This window comes from Trematomus bernacchii, unplaced genomic scaffold (genome assembly GCF_902827165.1).
Source record: "Trematomus bernacchii unplaced genomic scaffold, fTreBer1.1, whole genome shotgun sequence".
NCBI lineage: Eukaryota > Metazoa > Chordata > Actinopteri > Perciformes > Nototheniidae > Trematomus > Trematomus bernacchii.
In genome coordinates, this window is record NW_022987332.1 from 741884 (window position 1) to 762178 (window position 20295).

Sequence of the window (20295 nt, forward strand, 5' to 3'; positions counted from 1 at the left end):
GAATGTGCACAGCTCTCTGCCCAATGGTTTCAGTTGTGTGTGTGTGAGCAGGCTCGGATTGGCCATCGGGAGATTCGGGACTTTTCCCGGTGGGCCGCTGCCGTTGGTGGGCTGCTGCCTTCGGTGGGCCGCTGGCTCTGGCATAGGTGGGCCATGGACTTTCACAGCGCCGCTGAGCTGGTACCACATCCGCCCGGCTCCGGCAGCTCCGGCGGCTGCGGCAGCTCCAGCGCAGTGGCGCTGTGAAAGTCCACCGCCGTTGCGAGTCTCCGGCTGTAACAGTCCACTACCGCCCGCGAGGACCCAGGTTCGATTCCGGCCTGAGGTCCAAAAAGTTTATTAAAAAATAAATAAATAATCTCCCGTTCATCGCGTCCATTCGCGACCCACCTATCACATCTCTGCGCCCCACCAGTGGGGCAGGCCCCACACTTTGAGAAATGCTGGTCTAGATATTGTGACAATGTTGACTGGACTCATCAGCAGAGACTTTGTCTTTCAGTCATACAGTTTAACTATTTTTGAGCTGCAACCAGTAGCTATACCGTAGTGGTGGACCATGTATCTGAAATGTACATCATGGTATCATGGTAATGGTATTATATCACAGAATGTCAACATGATTCTACCTCTTTTCACTGTATTGGCAATTAAAGGGAAAATATTTTCGGAAATAAAACACAAATATAAATGAAAATAGTCTTGCATGTGTGGGAGGACTCCCACAGCCCAAATAATGTACGTTATTTAGTAAAAAATGCGGGGGTTTTTTGGGCCTGTGAGCCGCGTTGTTAATTTCAGGTTCATCAGAAATACAATACAGGCTGTCAGTAGGATAGGCATTCCAAAGTGGCCGTTAGCGTACGTGGCGCTGCAGTTGTGTGGACTTTGATTTACGTTTATAAAGCAGGTATTAACCAAACCTGGTCTTATGAAAAACTTTTGATGTAAAAGGTCTTAAAATGGCACATGAAAAGTGCAAAAAAATTGCCAACTTGTTGGGTTTGCCTTCAAAAGGGTTTGCACAGTTTCCTTCAGAGCCTGCGTTATACCCATACCTGTCACACCAGTATGATGATTTTAGTAGTCACCTATAGAATAGTTCAATTACATTTAACTGGAATTACTTTACCCCTTACAAAATTACAATAACCACACTCTCATCTTGAGTTTCCATGACGCTGTGCCATTTTCAATGACCACTTCCTTGCAATGTAGCAACAGAAAAGTGAAAGCAACTACATCTGACTCTCTGAATACACATAGGTTACGGCGAAAATGATTTTTTGTGTGGTTTTGTGATTATGTTTTGCTTGCACCAAAATGATTCCTGCCTCTGATGAGGCTCTGAGAGAAACGTCTGTCAAACTGAAACAGACTTGTGGCTATGTGACGGCTTCTCTGGCTTCACTCAGTCACTGAGCCTCCAGAACAGAAATATTTGGATACATACTGTACAACTCCATTCTGCAACTATTCAAACTTTTCCATGACTTCCCAAGCCAGCCATCAGGGCTTTGAGTAGATTCTCTGTTCAGGTGTGTTACACAGGGCCTGGCTCAAAAATGTTGGCAAGGAGACACCAAGGGTTAGGAAAATATTCTCATTATCAATGTAGAAGAGCGGGGGTTTGCTGTGTTTGATAATGTTTACAGCTCAGCAGGTTCCAACATGAACTCAGCAGAAAGGAGATCCACGTTAAATAAGGAAACATCTGCATTCCACTCAGCCCGAACACACTGGAGCTGAATGAACATCAAAGCGTATCAGATAGCAGTAAATGCTGCTCTGAGACATATGATTTATTCGCACTGCTTCCCAGGATGTTCCGACGGGCAGGGGGGGGGCCGTGGGGTTTACAGTAGTTCATTCATACAGCTCCCTGCATGCACATCACTGCAGGGATTGGAACAATGTTACAGGGTTTTTAAGGTGAGGGGAAGATAAATGGCTAATTTATATTGCAAAGGGATTAAATATGCCTAAAGAGTACTTTTTGTCGAGGTGTATGAAACAATTCTTAAGGAATTTGTGCTCCCCCGGGAAGATTTTTAAATGTTGAAGTTAAATTCATCAATCTGGTGCACTTTGAGAGCAACATGAAGAGATCTATGGATACATCTCTCAACACCCATATGAACAGAACTGGAAGCAGATTTTCTTTATGGATATTTTACAAATCACTCCCCTTTCAAACTCTATTCTTGTTTATTAATAACTTTTTTTTACTTTACATAGTATTTTATACCTGTTTACTTTATTCTCTTATTTTTTTATAACTATAATGATCATATAAATAATAATAATAATAATAAATTGGATTTTTATAGCGCTTTTCTCGAACCCAAAGACGCTTTACATTTGAGGGAGGGTGACAAACAAGGACAGGCAAAAACTAAACTAAACAAAAAAAAAAGAACAAAAAAAAAAAAAAACAGAAAAGCAGTCAGGAGGAAGTTGGTTGAGAAGGGGGGGGGGGGGGGGGCTTATGGATATACAGAGTTGAAGAGGTGGGTTTTGAGGCGGGACTGGAACAGGGTGAGGGACTCAGACTCACGGAGGTCTTGGGGGAGGGAGTTCCAGAGCTTCGGGGCTGCCACAGAGAAGGCTCTGTCCCCAAAGCTCCGGAGTTTGGCCTTGGGGATGGAAAGCAAACCGGCTGAGGTGGATCTGAGGGACCGGGGTGGTTGGTAGAGGATGAGGAGGTCAGTGAGGTAGGGGGGGGCAGGTGGTGGAGGGCTTTGTAAGTGAGGACCAGGAGTTTGTAATGGATGCGGTGTGAAACGGGGAGCCAGTGGAGTTCTTTGAGGACCGGGGTGATGTGATGCCATGATTTGGTGTGGGTGAGGAGTCTGGCGGCTGCATTCTGGACACGCTGAAGTCTATTGAGGGATGTAGTGCTGATGCCGTAGAGGAGTGCGTTGCAATAGTCAAGGCGGGAGGAGATGAAGGCGTGAATGAGTCGCTCAGCTGCAGGGCGGGTGAGAGAGGGACGGAGTTTGGCAATATTGCGGAGGTGGAAAAATGAGGTTTTTACAACTTGGCGGATGTGGGGCTCGAGGGAGAGGGTGGGGTCAAATATAACGCCAAGGTTGCGTGCCTGGGTGGAGGGGGAAACAGGGGTGCCATTGATGGTGAGTGTCAGGTTGGGGGTTTTGCTGAGGGTGGATTTGGAGCCGATGAGGAGGAGTTCAGTTTTATTGCTGTTGAGTTTGAGGAAGTTGTGTTGCATCCAGGATTTTATAGCAGTCAGATAGGATTCGATGTGGGTGAGGGGGGGGGTTGTGGGGGGATTTGGTGCTGAGGTAAATCTGTGTGTCGTCAGCGTAACAGTGAAAGTCCAGGTTGTAGTGGCGGAGAATCTGACCAAGGGGGAGGATGTAGATGATGAAGAGGAGGGGGTCGAGTACTGATCCTTGAGGAACGCCTTGGGTGACTGAAGCTGTAGCAGAGGAGTGGTTGTTGAGGGAGATGAAGTGGGATCTGTCGGAGAGGTAGGACTGGAGCCATCTGAGTGCAGTACCTTCGATACCAATGTCCTGGAGTCGGGTAAGCAGGATGGTGTGGCTCACGGTATCGAAGGCTGCACTCAGGTCGAGGAGGATGAGGATGTTAAGGGAACCGGTGTCAGCAGAGGTGAGGAGGACAATAGCCGCGTTCACACCGGAGTACTTTTCACCGTACTTTTCGCGTTTAGTTCCGTTAGTACCCCTTATGTCGCGTTCATACCAAAAATCGTACTTAATCTCGGAAACTTTTACCCCCATTTTTAGAGCCCGCTGAGAGATCGTACTTTCCTGTGGGTGAAAAGTGCCCCAGTGCTGATTGGCTGGGCGAATTGCAAACCACGCCCCGTACAACTGTGAAAATGTTTTGTAGAGCCGCCATTGTTTTCCTCGCTACAAAAACCCAGCGCACCCAACTCGAAGATGTTCGATCGTTGTTCGAAGAAGTTGCTTGAGATGGGAATCTTGCACAGCGCCATGGCATGCCGGCTAAAAATAAAGAAACTCCGGCAGGACTACAAAAAAATTAAAGACTGGAATAATAAAAGTGGTAACGACCGGAAGACCAGTAAATGGTACGACTGCTTGGATGCTTTGCTAAGCCACAGACCTTCATTCTCCGGTACAGCATCGAGCCTTGATTCGGGCAGTATGGTATTGGAGGCCGCTCCAACGGCGGATTTAGAGGGCGACCAACGACGAAGGAAAAAGCAACTACATGCACTGGGGTTTTAATCTGCACAATAATGGTCTCGGATGTACTTTTATTTGCTCAGTAGATCAAGCTAGCCATGCTAGGCTGAACTAGCTAACACTGGCCCCGAGCTGGCTAATAACATCTAGCTAGCTAGATATTCTCGGCCGCTATGAAAACGTTTTGACTTGTGAATAACTGTGCAGTGTTTCTGTAATTTGCTTCACTAACTCATGGCACTAATCGTGTGTTTCAGGCGAGGAAAATCATCAACTCTCGGGATTGGAAACAAGCGAGCTTTGCCTTGAAGATCAAAGCGCTTGCTCGTCTCCCTTACCAGCAACCAAACGCAAAGGTACACACACTGTAACTTTGTCTTGAAAGAAAGTTACGCATGGAACTGATGTTCACAATCATGTTTATTTCCTTCTTGGTACAATTATGAAACAGCGTGAAAACGTATTCGCCTAGACCGGAATTTACACATTTTCGCGCCTTTTTACTCTCTCACAAACATTGTAAACATCCGGGCTAGAGGTCACATGACTTCCGGTAAGAAATCGCTTCCACTTGGAGCATATATCGCCACCTACTGTTGATTTATTAAATGTTTTTATTAAATCCTTGTCCTCAGACCAGTGCTTTTGAAGAATTTGAAGATCAGCTTGTTTGCTTCATTTCTTGATTTACTTTCATATATTGACTTGAAATCCATGTCCTTGATGTTGAGTTGTTCCAGTGCAGTTTTCAGAATGAGTCTTTGTCTGTTATAATCCGGGCAGCTAAAAAATACATGATGTATTGTCTCTGGTTGTTGATCTTGTATCTTGCTTATTTTCCCCTCTTAGGAAAGCGGACACAGGATGCACTTTTCTTTGAGACCGTCCAGGCGTTGGAGGACCGGCGTGCCGTGGTGAATGAGTCGCTGCGCGGAGATCAGGTGGTGCAGTTCACCAAGGCCCAGGAAACGGAGGACAAGATGCTCACCTCGATGGAGCATCAGGCAGAAGTGTTCAAGCAGCAGATGGAGCGCCAGCAGCACCAGGATGAAGTGTGGGCGCTGCGCCATGAGGAAGCGTCGGCGCAGCGCGAGCGGCGCCAGGAGCGGCAGGATGAGCGACAAACTGCATTTAATACTGGGTTTCTGGAAGTGCTTTCCCAGCTAATGAAAGCCAACAGGTCTTCCTCCCTTTAGTTGCCACTGTTAATGTCTGCTGCTGAGCCTATGCCTACACCTGCAGTTTATTTGGTATAGTTTTTGTAAATACTGACACACGACACACAACTTTGCACTAAGGTGTGTATGCTGCTGAGACTATCCCTACACCTGGGACAGTTTATTTTATATTGTTATTACTGTTATCACTTTATTTTATATATAATGTTTACTGACATGTACAACTGACACTTTATTTACATTTAAAATTGTTCTATTTAATGTTATGTCTTGAGAGTGCAATAAAGAAAACCGACATGGCGATTAAACAGATCCTGTATATTGCTTATTTCTCCTGACACTTTATCTTTAGTGACCTGTGTAGCATCCTATACATCACATGTAAGTGATTATTCTGATACCATCATGTTTCATCGGTTATAAACTGGCAAAGCTGTATTTGTCATTTATTTATCATCAATGTTGCAACCTTGTGGGGGAATGGCAGCGGCACATACACAAATATGATAATTTATATAATTTTAAATATTATTTGACCTAAACTTTTAATTCCCCCCCATTTCACACAACACAACATGGAGTCCACTATGGGCCAAAACTAACATGTATGTTTCCATAGTGTTTATGGCAGACGGATGCAGTGGGTCTCAGGAAGATATATCTATATATATATCATTAAGGTGGGTTTGCTGCTGAGACTATCCCTACCCTATCCCTGTGGACAGTTTATTTTATATTGTTATTACTGTTATTATATAGTACAACTGACACTTTATTTTATATTGACAATGTTTACTGACATGTACAACTGACACTTTAGTTACATTTAAAATATTTCTATTTAATGTTATGTCTTGAGAGTGCAATAAAGAAAACCGACATGGCGATTAAACAGATCCTGTGCTTATCGTCATCAGCCATCCTACGGTGAAACATGGCAATCATGTGTGCTTTCCGTCGGCCAATCCTTTTCCTAAGGCTTTTGAACTGCCTTTGATGCTGAAGAAACTTTGCGATTATAGCATTCGATGTGTGGCAGCTCCGGATTTGTGTCGGACGCCTAATAGGCTCAGGCTCAGGCCGCATTAACGAAGTTACAAAGCTGTATAACATGAGCACAAACAGCACAACTTCAGTCGACTCCATCTCCATCATGTCTGAGGTCGGAAGGTAAACAACAGACAGTATACGCGGGAAGTTTTTCTTCTTCTTCTTCTCTTGTTTTCTAGCGGATTGCAAACAACTTTAAGGTGCATACCGCCACCTACTGTACTCGCCGTGAAGTGGTTTGTGGCCTGCCAGTAAAGCCAAAGCAGAAGAAGAAGAAGTGACGTCAGCGGCTCATTTGCGTAATCTTCCCTCAGGGAAAAGTACTCCGGTGTGAACGCGATCTGTACTAAGTGCCCTGGGGTTAAAAGCGCCGGGGCTCTGAGTGCCGGAACTAAGTACAGGAAAGTACTTGGTGTGAACGCGGCTATTGAGGACTTTGATGAGTGCCGTTTCTGTGCTGTGGTGGGGACGAAAACCAGACTGAAGGGTTTCAAAAAGGTGATTTGTTTGGAGATGGCGGTGGAGTTGTTTGGAGATGATGCGTTCTATTGTTTTTGAGAGAAAGGGGAGGTTGGAGATGGGGCGGTAATTACTGAGGGAGGAGGGATCCAGACCGGGTTTCTTGAGGATGGGAGTGACAGCAGCAGTTTTGAAGGCAGAGGGAACGGTTCCTTGGGACAGGGAGGAGTTGAAAAGGTTGACAAGGTAGGGGCAGAGGACGGGGAGGCAGGACTTCAGTAGAGGGGTGGGTAGAGGGTCAAGCGAGCAGGTTGTGGGTTTGGAGGAGCTGATCAGTTTGAGTAATTCAGGGGGGGTAACCAGAGTGAACTGGGAGAGGCGGCCGTGGGGAGGAGGGCTCGGGAGGTCCAGGGAGATGGAGGGAGAAATTGTGGCGGTGGATGTTGGGGGAGATGTTTGTGTGTGAGATGCAGTGGATAGGGAGAGATTAATGGCAGTGATTTTGTCAGAGAAAAACTGGAGGAATGGACTGCATAAAGTGGAAGTGGAGGAAGGGAGGGTGTCAGCACGGGGTTTGAGGAGCTTGTTGACGGTGGAGAAGAGGGTCCTGGGGTTACGGGAGGGGTCGGTAAAGATGGTGGAGAGGTAAGCAGATTTTGCCGCAGTGAGGGCGTCTCTGTAGGTAGTGAGATGGAGTTTGTAGGATTCATGGTAAACTGTGAGGGATGATTTCATGGTTAGGCGTTCAAGCTGGCGGCCGGTTTGCTTCAACTTACGGAGTGCAGGGGTGAACCAGGGTGAGGAGGTTTTAAAAGTGACATTTTTCCTTTTGAGGGGGGCCAGGCTGTTGAGGGAGGCGAGTAGGGTGGAATTAAGGTGGTTGAGTTGTTCATCGGGTGAGCTGAGGTTCGAGTCCAGGGGGAGAGTAGAGGATAGCAGGTCGGAGAGGTGCTGGGGATCGACAGAGCGTAAATTACGGAAGGTGATGTTCCTGGATGGGGGGGGGGGGTGGCGGATGGGGGAGGCGATGGTGAACTGTATGAGTTTGTGGTCAGAGAGGGGAAAGGGGCAGGGGTGGAGGTCGAGTACTGGGAGGTTGGTGGAGCAGACAAGGTCAAGGATGTGTCCTTTATCATGGGTGGGGAACGTGACATGTTGGGTAAATGAGAAATTGTCCAGAAGGGAGGAGAATTCAGAAGCGAGTTTGCAGGTGGGGGAGTCCATGTGGATGTTGAGGTCGCCGAGGAGTAACAGACATGGGGAGAGGGATGAAGCAATGGTGAGGAGTTCAGTGAGATCAGAGAGGAAGGAGGGGTGTGGTTTGGGGGGGCGGTAAATGAGGATAACTGTCAGTGAGGGAGGGGCTTTGAAGGCGAGGAATTCGAAGGATGATACTGAGGGGAGGGTGAGTTCTGTAGTCCGGATGTTCTGGTTGTAAATGACAGCCAGCCCACCACCACGGTGTGAGGGGCGGGGTTTAGTGATGTAATTAAAACCAGGGGGGGATGTTTGATTGAGGGAGAAGAAGTCATTGGGTTGTTGCCAGGTTTCAGTGAGCAGAAGGAAGTCGATGGATTTGTCCAGAATTAGTTCATGGAGGATATGGGCTTTATTGTTGAGTGACCGGATATTGAGGAGGGCAAAATTGGTCACGTGGGGGTTTGGAGGGGTGGTGGCAGGCTGGAGAGGTATGAGGTTGTCTAGGTTAGCAGCGCGGGGGTGGGCACGAGAGGGGGGGCAGTGGAGCAGAGGAGGGGGGCTTGATGGTGGGGAGAAATGGCTTGTTATATGTGTTGGGAGGCGGAGGGGAGTGGAATCTGCTCCGGGTATTTCATGCAGCTGGGAGTGTAGGTGAGCGAGGGAGAGTGTAAGACGAGCAGTAGGAGTTGCGTTCTGATGACGCGTCAGGTGTGCGACAGTGCGTTGGGTAGAGCAGATGGATGCTATGGATTGTCCGTGCTGAAAGTAAACAAAACTGCGGCGGGTGCTTCGGTGAATGTAGCGGGGTCGACGAAGGAGTCCAAGATGTCTGATGACTGAGATGGAAGACGGGGTGGAGGAGTTGGTGAATGACAGAAGCTGTGAGATGGAGTATTTCAGCATGATGACAGGCGGAAAGGCTGGGAGCAGTGTGTTAACAGCGATAGCGGCTAGCGGGCTAGGTGCACAGAGGTGGAGGATTGTTGTGGAGACGAGGAAGATCCACGACATGGCAGGAGGATGTGAACAGCGGGACGGGACAGATGCACCCCAGAGATGAAGGCAGGAGGCAGAGAGAGTCCACGGTTGTTGCGTGGGACGGAGACAGACAAGTAGGCGATGTAGCAGATAGCAATAGCCACCCGGCACTTTGATGGCTGAGTGAGGGCAGCCGGCTACAGCCAGCAACGGAGGCAGAAGTCTAAAATAAGTTAAAATGTAAAAACAATGTGCAGTGCAGTAAAGATGTGCAATGCAGGGCAGTGGTCCAATTCGAAAGTTTTACGAGAACGAATGGTAGCTGAGGGTGATAGAGGGTAACAGAGGCGGAGAAGCGGCGAACAGTCAACGCCAGCGTCCTCTCCGGCGTCCTCCTCGAGATGTGCCTTTACCTCACTGGTTGTAGAAGCTTCTTATATTCGTTAGCATAGCTAGCTAACCAGATGCTAATAACAACAAAGTTATTGACTGTATGATCAGTATGACAGATGAGCAGATCGCCACTGGGCTTTACAACTAAAGACACAGCCACGCAAAAACTGTGGCATGTGTACGGCTCCTTATGGGTACTGCAATTTGTGAAGTCCCGGCCCGGAGCCGCGTTCTGGTGCTCTCCTGCAGAACTGCACCCCTGTCAGACGGGACATATACCACGTGATGACACGTTAGGCTCGTGTTGTGTTCAAGGACCCTGACCTAACCCAGGAAAAACAGGCACTCGCTTGTTTAATTTTTTTGCGGTCTAGATTTCTTAAGTTTTTTTCTTTTTTGCGTGTGTTTATAAATTACCTCGAGGGCCGTACCAAATGGTCTCGCGGGCCGTATAAGGCCCGGGGGCCGGAGGTTCCCCACCCCTGCTCTAAACGGCAGGAAGTGAGGGAGAGGGACCTCGGGGAGGATTAGTTAGCTTCTTTTTTGTGGTCTGATTAACACTAAATTGATTAATTTAGCGGCCCATATCAGTTTTATTTCACAAGCTAGAGTGGACGTGATATCTCTTCAGCATTGTTACCATGGGAACAGCGAAGTGCAGGAGGGGCGGACTGGCCATCTGTGTGTTCTGGAGAATCACAGACGGCCGGCTCGGCCCGCTTTTTTTAAACGTCATCATTTCAGTTGCGCTGACAGGCGACAGAGGTCCACTTTTCCCCGCAGCGAGGCCCCCCCCACCCCCCTGTTGACAGTTCACGAGCGTGCCCCCTCGACTTCATCCACCACATCACAGTCATCAATTAAGGACGCGCTTTACAGTGCAACGGCCTACTCAACCAGCTCGCAAAGACACAAAGATAAAACACATGCCATCACATTCTATATAGCTAAAGACATGTGCCCAGTTAGCAACGTTAGCAACTGGCTAACACTATGGACAAGCGTTACACGATGCCATCTCGGCATCATTTCACCAGATCTGCACTGCCTGCCCTATATGACAAATGCCGTGGGGAAGTTGAAAAAGATGTGGCTTCAGCTGAATACTTTGCAGTTGAATTATACTTAAAGGGGACCTATCATGCAAAATGCACTTTTGTACGTCTTTTATACATGAATATGTGTCCCCGGTGTTCCAGGGAACTCACCAAGTGTCAGAAAACACAACCCTCTCTATTTTCCTCCATACCCAAATCTCTAAAAAAGGGGCTGCAACGGATCTGATAAAAACTGATCCAGATTTGAACACTGTCCTGACGTCAGGACGGTGGCGCTACGGCTATTGGGCCAACTCCACCAATCAGGAGGAGACAGCCACGGCCATTGCCGTTCGAAAGCGCTGGAGACGCTGTAGTACATATGCCAGGCCAGTAGATGGTGCTGTTCTCACAGAATCTGCCCTTGCTAAAACAGAGCTAGAAATTGTCAAATTGAGCAAAATGAGGCATGGCTAAAATGCATGATCTGTTTGGTATTTTGAAAAAAAAAAAGTATAAATATGCCTTATATAGGTATGGTCCTACACTATATTATTCAAATATAGCATGATAGGTCCACTTTAAAGTTCAGGGTAATCAACTGTTAAAGATACTGTTCAAATTATTATTATTATTTATTTTAAAGTTCAATAAATGGATGTTTTAAAAGTCAATGAATAATCGTATTTAATAATCCTGATATCAATATTGACCAAAATAATCGTGATTATGATTTTTGCCATAATCGAGCAGCCCTACTATGTTTCCTGTTTATTCCATCTCTAAAATATTTGTTTCTAAGTTGTGATGGATGTCTTCATCATGGTGTAGGGGGGTGCTCTCCAGTGTGGCTCTCTGTCACACTCACCTTGTGCAGTCCCACAGAAGTGTGGCGGGTCAGCGTGCAGAGCAGAGCTGGGGGGGGGCAGAGCGTCGGTGTCTCTGCAGCTGGTGCTTCAGTCCGGAGAAGGACTGTGAGGGGCGATGTTCACCCAGTGGCTCGATGAAAAGGCGCTCCTCTCCGATCTGGATGAACCCAGTCTGTACGAGACATCAAAGTGTGATTATTCCCATTAGGAGACTGTTCTACAGTTGAGAAAAGTAGCAGTTTAACAGCTTGTATGGTGAATGGAGCGTGTTTAAATATAATGCAACCAGCAGCATTGTTTTGCTGTATCTTTTTTCCCCTAATGATCACTTATTAATTTAACACAATATTGATTCTGTTGACAGCCAGTTTATAAAAGCATTCCATCCCTATACATTTTTATGGTTTACAATCATTCCCAAATGCTCATTCTACTCTATATAATAAACCATTTTGCACTGCAGAAAATATTAGACGCGATTGTTTGGTTTTCATAAGCTTTGAAAGAAACGTCTTTTATCTACTAGTACTAGCACAACATCTGCAGAACCCTGTCAGAATGAGTGTCCCTACAAGTGGGACTGCAGTGGTCTTCTAGACAAGTCCACTCCTCCGCCCCCTAAAGACTCAAGCTCTCTAATGGGGCTTTCAGACCAATGCGGTTCCAGGGCCGGTCCGTGCTACAGCCTGAAAAGCACCGGTTTTTCCTGTTCACACCGCAGCGGAGCCGCCTCTAAGCTCCGGAATCCGGTTCGTTTCAAGCACCAAAAAATTGTCGGTCAAGAACTGCATACGTCACGCTTACGTCGGGGGGGGGGGGGGGGGGCGAGATTAACCTGAGCTAACAGTTAAAGGCGAGTACGGCAAATAAAAGTTGTAACAAGCAGTAGCGCTGAGCAAAGTGACTAGAACGCAACCACACACTTATAAAGAAAAACCACACTTTATAAAGTCAGGCAACACTTACCAGGCTTCGTGTGATTCTGTTTATTTGTACCTTACTTTGACCATCCGTTCGCTGTTATTGATCATTGTGGAGAGAGGCAGACGTTTTGATTTGTATTATAGCAGCTATCGGATGGAATCAGTACATGGGCTGCACAGGTTGTCATGTCCGACTATCACAAGTAGAATCATATTGAAAAATACGCCGGTAAAATGTGCCTGTAGAAAACGGCTTATGCCACAATAGGATAGCAACACGTAGTCAAGATAGTCAGTTTAGCTTCGGTTGCTATGCTAACATCACCCATGTTATACCAGAGAAACTTTCATAACAGCGTTGTGATGCCAAACAGCGTCAATTCAGACTGACACACATTCACTTAAGGGGAACTGGGGATATGTATCAGCTGCTTGTGTGACAGTCAGACAGTGAATACTTTAGAGCCGTGTGAGCTAACCCGGAGCTAACGGGAGAATAAACTCCCGTGGAAGAGCAGCCAGCACTGCAGCAGTCGGTAAATGCCGCTGAAACACATTAATAAACAAAGGAACCACGGCACTCTGGAGAAAAGTATAAGGTTGGAGAAGTCGTTATTTAATTTAATCTGGCTTCGTATGATTAAAAGCAACACGATCATCGACCCGACGCAGACCCCCATTGTTGTTGTTGTAGTGAGCGCCGTAACGCCGTTGGGGAGAAAATCAGCGACGTAAACTGTGACGTCATGACGCAGCAGCGGCAGCACCAGTCGGGCTCTGGCCGGTGTGAACAGAACGGGGGCTGAAAATAAAAAACTGTTCCGAACCAGAAAAGCTCTAGAGGAGCTAGAACGGGAACTGCGTTGGTGTGAAAGCCCTAACGGAGTGACAGTTCTCCTCACGTTGTGTGATGGTGAATCCAGAGATAAAGACTAAAGCGTGTGTGTGTGTGTGTGTGTGTATGTGTGTGTGTGTGTGTGTGTATGTGTGTGTGTGTGTGTGTGTGTGTGTGTGTGTGTGTGTGTGTGTGTGTGTGTGTGTGTGTGTGTGTGTGTGTGTGTGTGTGTGTGTGTGTGTGTGTGTGTGTGTGTGTGTGTGCGCACATCTCTTCCTGACACCTGTCTTAGATGTTAGAAATATCTCCATCAGTTATGAATTGCTCCTCCAGGACAGAGATCAGAATTACTATCAATGGAATATTAAAAAGGAGATATTATGCTCATGTTGAGGTTCATGGTTAACTGGCCGGCTCTCTTGTGATTGGTCAGCCGCTTAGAGATGTCCCGCCCCTTAGCCTATCACGTATAATGTGTTGGAGTGCTAGCCAATAGAATCGCAAGTGTTACATAGTGATGTCATTATATTACAGAAGAAAACAAAGGAGGGGGGGGGAGAAACTCCCTCTGGACGGAACACAGGGATTTTAGCCTTTGCAGACCATTTGCATGCACAGAAAACTATACAACACAGTACAGGAGAGGGAACACCATAAAACCATAATAGGGCCTCCTTAACAATAACATGTGTAATTTATTTATGTTACTTTTACAAAAGGCAGCAGTGTAACAGTGGATTGCATTTATGCAAATAAACTTTTATCATATCAGAATAACTTATATCATTCAAATTGTGCATAGTATATTATTAGTGTGTCATTTTGCCAGGGAAGACTGAGAAATGTTGAACAGCATGCAGCTAAATGTCCTCTATTTGCCAGATCTGGCTGATACACATTTTATATGGAACATGTGGGCTTGAATAAAATGTGCTGGGCAGTCAGCCTGACATGAAACTCCAGCTCCATCTAAGTGGTCAAGAAACTCTCTGCTGCTTCTGAGAAACTCTTGCGAGAGCAAAGTGTAGACACTCTATAAATCAAATCAGCTCTCATGTCAGAGTGCAAACTGTAGTAATGCTGTTCTGCACACTTTTCAGCAAAAATGTGTGAGGTCTGCACAGCGGCAGAGAGCAGACAGTGCAGAGCAGCAGACAGCAGACTGATCCCTGCTCTGACTGCAGCACAGAGGTATGCTATAAAACACAGCAGCAGCTCCTCTGCTCCAACGCTTCACACACATTCTGCTCCTGGCTGAGCCCCCGGATAACAAATGCTGTTAGCCAGCAGAACGTGGACTGGAGGATGGATTAAAGCATTTCTGCAGCTCCACAAACACAGCGACATGATACTATTCATAGGCATTAGCTGGGGAGGGAAGTATATCATAACCATGGAGACAGCTGTGGGAGGATGTGAGGTGTTCTGAAATCCCTCCTTTCTGAGCTGCAGAAGTTTGATTTCATCTCTGAAGCATTAATCCATGTAGTTATGGAAGTTATAGCAGTACTGTGAGAAACTCTGAATAGAAAAATAATGCTCTTTAACATACTTTCTGTTTATTATTATTATCAGCATGACTATTATTATGTTTAGCGACATCCTGTGTTTCTCTGCTGTAAATAAACTAAAATATTTCAACTCACAGAAATGAGGTCTTGAAATTTGACGAGGACTTGGCACAAAAGACTTCAAAACAAAACCTCTGGAAGATACAACTTCTAAATGTGACAACTCTAAAATGTTGTCATTTGACAAGCAATCAGTTCTCCCGTGCTTGTGTTATAATCTGTCCTTGTCGTAGGAGTTTCTCCCTGACTTTTCTTTGACCCATATTGGCCATTTCCTGATCTGATTCCACTCTCAGTGGGACCACATATTTATCAGTGCTTTTCAAAACCAGAGATTGGTTAAGATTGTATGCAAATGTCCCCTCTGTGGGACGAATAAAGGTATTCTGATTCTGAAGATTTGGCTCCAAAACTATTTTCATCCTGACAGACAATAGCCTAAACTCACATGCCCACTGTAGTTTGTTATCAATTGAATAAAGCTTACACATCTTCCGGCGCAGACTGAAAACTCATCTCTTTCGACTCCACTTCGAGCGATACAATTACTAACAAAGCACTTATATACTAATAAAGGACTGGCTTATCTAAAGCCAGTTGAGTAGCACTTGAAATGTTTTGGCTCTATGAAACCTGATGTACTTATATGATTCTGTTTTCCTCAAGTTTGTATCTTCTTGGTCGAATGCACTTATTGTAAGTCGCTTTGGATAAAAGCGTCAGCTAAATGCGATGTAATGTAATGAAATGTAAACATAAGTCATTAATCCATTTAAAAAGTGACTGATGCCATTTTTCTTTGGAGGATCCATTCCTTGTTGGGTTGGGCCATTTCCTGATGTATACAGTCCTTGTCCATCCAAAGATGTTGCCATGGCATTTATTTCATTAGTTGCTCTTTTGTTGCAAATTCCTTTAGGATGTGATTACTTCCCTCCTCACATCCTTCACACCTGAAAACACCTGCATTAGATAGCTTTTTGTTGATTTCATCAAAGCATTCAACACAATCTCCCCAATAAAACTGAAATATGTAGCAGACTCTGGATGATTGATTTCCTCCGTTCAGACTGATGGTCAGATCTCTGAACACCGGCGTCCATCAGGGCAGAGTGCTTGGCTCCCGCCTGTTCACTCTTAATTTAGCATTTAAGAATGACACAACCAGCATCGTCCAGATTAAGCCTGACTGAATATTTTAAATGAATAACAATATGGATTTTTCAGAGTTTTAACACATATGTTTATTTTCTGTATTTACCATGGTTTAGAAACTGAGTCAGTCAGTGCTCTGTAGTACTCTATAGTCAGGGGTGCACATAACTGGTACGCAGGTACGCATGCGCGGCAAAAATCTGAAATGCGTAACGTCACTTGTGTCACTACGCGCCTTTGCGTACCTGATAGGTCATCAAAACAAAACACTTATTTCATCTACACGTGTTTCAGTGGAGTAAACTATTAGACATGTCCAAAAAACCAAAGACATTAAGCAGCCACTTTGGCATTTTGCTCCCTGCTAAAGATCTCCGGACTTTCTTGGACTGATTGAACTGGAGCTGGGTGAGCCGTGCAGGCCATAGTTGACGGACCTGTGAAGCTTTACAGGAGGCAGAGGCTTAGATCACTGGACGACAGAGTTGGTCGCCGTGTGCACAGACCAGGTTAACGTCGGTGTGTACAACAGAATTGTACCAAAACTACGTCAACTGGCTGCGGTGGGAGACTCCCCTGTGCACATTCTGTGCCCCACACACACACTGGAGAACTGCGCAAAATCAGCTGATCACAACTTTCATGTTCTGTGCTGTGCTGCTGCAGTTTATTTACAACAAGGTGGAGCAAAACACACAGCTGCAAACTTACTCAGGGTGTTATGGAAGAGTTTGAAATCAGACAGAGGTGGAAGAAATACTCAGATATTGTGTAGGAATACTCTGTTACAGTAAAGGTCCTGCATTCAAAATGTTACTCAAGTAAAATTAGAAAAGTATTATCATCAAAATATAGTTAAAGTACCAAAAGTAAAAGTAGTCATTTTGCAGATTGCTCCATTTCAGAATAATATATATGATATGTTTTATAATGATTGATCATGAAAGTGTTCTCAAAGCTGGTAAAGGTGCAGCTAGTTTGAATGACTTTGTATACTGCAGGGTAGCTTGTGGATTTACTCCAGGTGGAACTAAAGTCTGATTTAACACTTGATTAGATTTCACATCATTCATCCACATCTGTGAAGTAACTAAAGGGATTAAATACATGTAGTGGAGTAAAAGTACACCATTTACCTCTGAACTGAAGTGGGGTAGAAGTACAAAGTAGCATAAAATTGAAATACTCAAGTCAACTACAAGTATCTAAAAATTGTACTTGAGTAAATAAGTGTGCTTTGTTACTTCCCACATTTTAAATCAGATATGACTTCAAGTCATGTGATAATTTCTTCGTATTTGATCCTTCAACTTGGCCTCAGGAAATGCAAGGACTTCACAGTTTTGGCAACAAGTTTTGGAGAAAGCAAATCGGAGGCTTAAAAAGAGACAGGGAGGTGCATCTTCATCATCTTCATCATCTAGCATGCAAGAAGTGTAAATAGAGGACAGTGAAGGAGACACTGAGGAGGACAGTGAGGAAGACTGCACTTATTAACACCACGCTACGTGTAGGGTGAGTACCAAACGCTGTCTCCTGGTACTCATCTGAGTAACTCACTAAAAACGTTATGTGTACCCCTGTCTATAGTTACCTGTAGGACTGAAAGCAATGATCCGTTAGTCAACTGGCTAAACATTAATCATCTACAAATCTGATAAACCATTCAGTCGAGTTAGCAAAAATGCTTAACATTCACTGTTTTCTGCTTTTCGCAATTCCTGCTTTTTGCAGTATTAACTGACTTTTAAAGAACAAGATTAATTGATTAATCGTTAAAATGATAAACCAGTGGCGAGCCGTCAGGGCCCTCTAGAATTTTGAAACGCCTCATAAATTGTGTGGCGTACTTGGGCAGCTCCTACTCGCTGGTGCTTTCATTCTCGCTTGGTGTGCACAGTGGCAGAGAAGACCAGGGAATTGAGAGAGGTAAGATAATAATAATAATGACCGTAATGAAAATATTAACAATAATAAAGAAATGATATAGTGTTGGAAACTACCCACTCATAAAAACATGAAGGTAAAGAACTACGATAGTATTACATTAAATGAAAAGCTAATCTTAGTGTTTATTGGAGGTCTATAAGTTGTTTTTTCTAAACTAAGCATTACTCTCATAGGTGTTCGAGCACATCGTAGACCATCACACAGAGTTTGATGATGGATACATCACCCTCCTTACCAGCTTCGATTTCAGCTTTTGGTTGAAAACCTTCCACGCCATCTTCTCCTACTCGGATGTTGTTTTTCTAATACTTCAAAACAAAGGTTTTGATATGCAGTTCTGCCTGGCCAGAGTGGATCAGCTACAGCGACAAATTGAACAGGAGAAAGGGAAGTTTGACAGCGTCTACGATGAAACCCAGGCTTTGGTTGGCCCTCCGCGCGGCCGTGGAGCTCAAGGAGACGTTCGCGCACGGTACAGGGAGTTCCACTGCAGCGTAATTGACAGCCTGCTAACCCAGATTGCCAACCGCTTCAGTGACCACAAAAAGCTGGAATTCCTGGCCCTTCTGGACCCGCAACAGTTCGGGCATTACTGTAACTATTTCCCAACTGCTGCCTTGAACAGTTTGATGGAGAGCTATGGCGGATATTTCGACCAGCCTCGACTGCACACGGAAGTCGCCGTGATATACGGCATGTCTGACATTTTGGGGAAAAGCCCAGCCAACATTCATCAGTTTCTCCTCAAAAAAGGACTGAGTGAAAGCATGAAACAAGTGTACACCCTCTCATGCATCATCCTGACAATACCTGTGACAATAATTGGCCTTAATTTTGATCGAGAAGGAATTGCTGATTGCTTTAAAAGCAAAGGATCAGCTGCATGACGACGCCATCAAGTTCTTCATACAAAAGGACAGGAGGATGGACTTTGTGTTTAGGTGATTTGATCATCAAAGGTAGGCCTAAGTGATTTTCAATGTGGGCCGCCGTGCTGACTTATTCATTTTTAATTGTTACTTGGCTGTGGGTGCCCTGTCATGATATGTGTTTATATAAATTGTGTTGTTTTGTGTGGTAGAGGGTCGCTGTCATTAATGCGTTTTGCACCCCGGGCCGTTGTTTTGATATTCCGCTGTGACGTAATAACTCTTCTTTTTTTCGAGGGAAGGGGGGGTCAGAGGGCCTAGGTAGAAAAGTCACGGCTCGCCACTGTGATTAACAAATGAAAATGTAATGAAAATAATCTTTAGTTGAGGCGTAATAGCAAAATAGTTTATAAATGATTTCAAACATATCTTTGGTATTACTTTACCGACATGCTGTAATTAATTCCTAGACTGCTGGGCTACATTAAGGAGTGTCAGACCCTCCGCTGCACTCACAGCTGCTGGAGGCACTAAGACATTCCAATTTGTCCACTGCCATTCAACTCCTGCACTGTTACAAATATGAGAATACTCAACACACACATGAACCTGAGCCCCACCTGGGTCAAGCTGCTGATTTAACTGACACTCTGCGACCATGACATATTAACTGTGTGTGTGTGTGTGTGTGTGTGTGTGTGTGTGTGTGTGTGTGTGTGTGTGTGTGTGTGTGTGTGTGTGTGTGTGTGTGTGTGTGTGTGTGTATATGTGTGTGTGTGTGTGTGTGTGTGTGTGTGTGTGTGTGTGTGTGTGTGTGTGTGTGTGTGTGTGTGTGTGTGTGTGTGTGTGTGTGTGTGTGTTTTACATTAAAATCATAATGCAGGGTTTCCCACACATAGACTTTACTTATTTATATTAACGGCCGCCCAAGTATATTTCGCGATCCATTTAGTTTTTAGTTTTTTTTTAAGTTTTTTGTTGTTGTTATGTATTGTGAACGCTGCGCAAATGTGGGTCTGCCTCACACAGGGTGACTAGCTGTCTACATGATGTGGCCTGCCGACATGGCCACTGTCATACAGATCATAAATCAAAGCCCTCGATTGGTCTCTGTGTGTCATTCAAGCTCGGGATAACCTCAGCTCAGGTGAGGTAAAGGACTCTCTGAGTGTTTAGATAGTTAACTTAGTCTAAGTTCTCAGTGGGTCTCAAACGGTTTGGTCACCATTTATGTAAACACATATTTCTATTTGAGGGGGGAGTGATTAGTCAAATATGCATGAATAAAAAATAAAAAGTTAACTAGGTGAAAAATGGTAAGATACACTTTTAAAACTTGTTGAGAGCTAAAACTAGTCTTTGCTGCTGCCTCAAAAAGGAGCAGGGGGGAGAGGAGGGAGAGTGGGGAGAGGAGCAGGGGGAGAGGAGGGAGAGGGGGGAGAGGAGCAGGGGGGAGAGGAGGGAGACAGGTGAGGCTGATTCAGGAGCCCAGACACACTCACAACTATAAATGCACCAAAAACATTTTTTATTATGGCCATGATTTTATGATTATTGAAATGTGTACAGTTCTGTTTCATATGGGTGTTCTGTCCCCATAGATCTAGTCTCTTTATTTCCCCCTCAAAA

General features: G+C 45.1%; 1 protein-coding gene across 1 annotated transcript in view; it reads right to left on the reverse strand.

Annotated features, from left to right (window-relative positions):
- The window catches only part of adamts17 (ADAM metallopeptidase with thrombospondin type 1 motif, 17), a 151127-nt gene that overhangs the window by 114328 nt on the left and 16504 nt on the right, over positions 1-20295 (reverse strand). Inside the window, 2 exon segments of the mRNA XM_034127319.1 lie at positions 11363-11417; positions 11419-11535. Coding sequence (XP_033983210.1) covers positions 11363-11417; positions 11419-11535 — 172 coding nt within the window.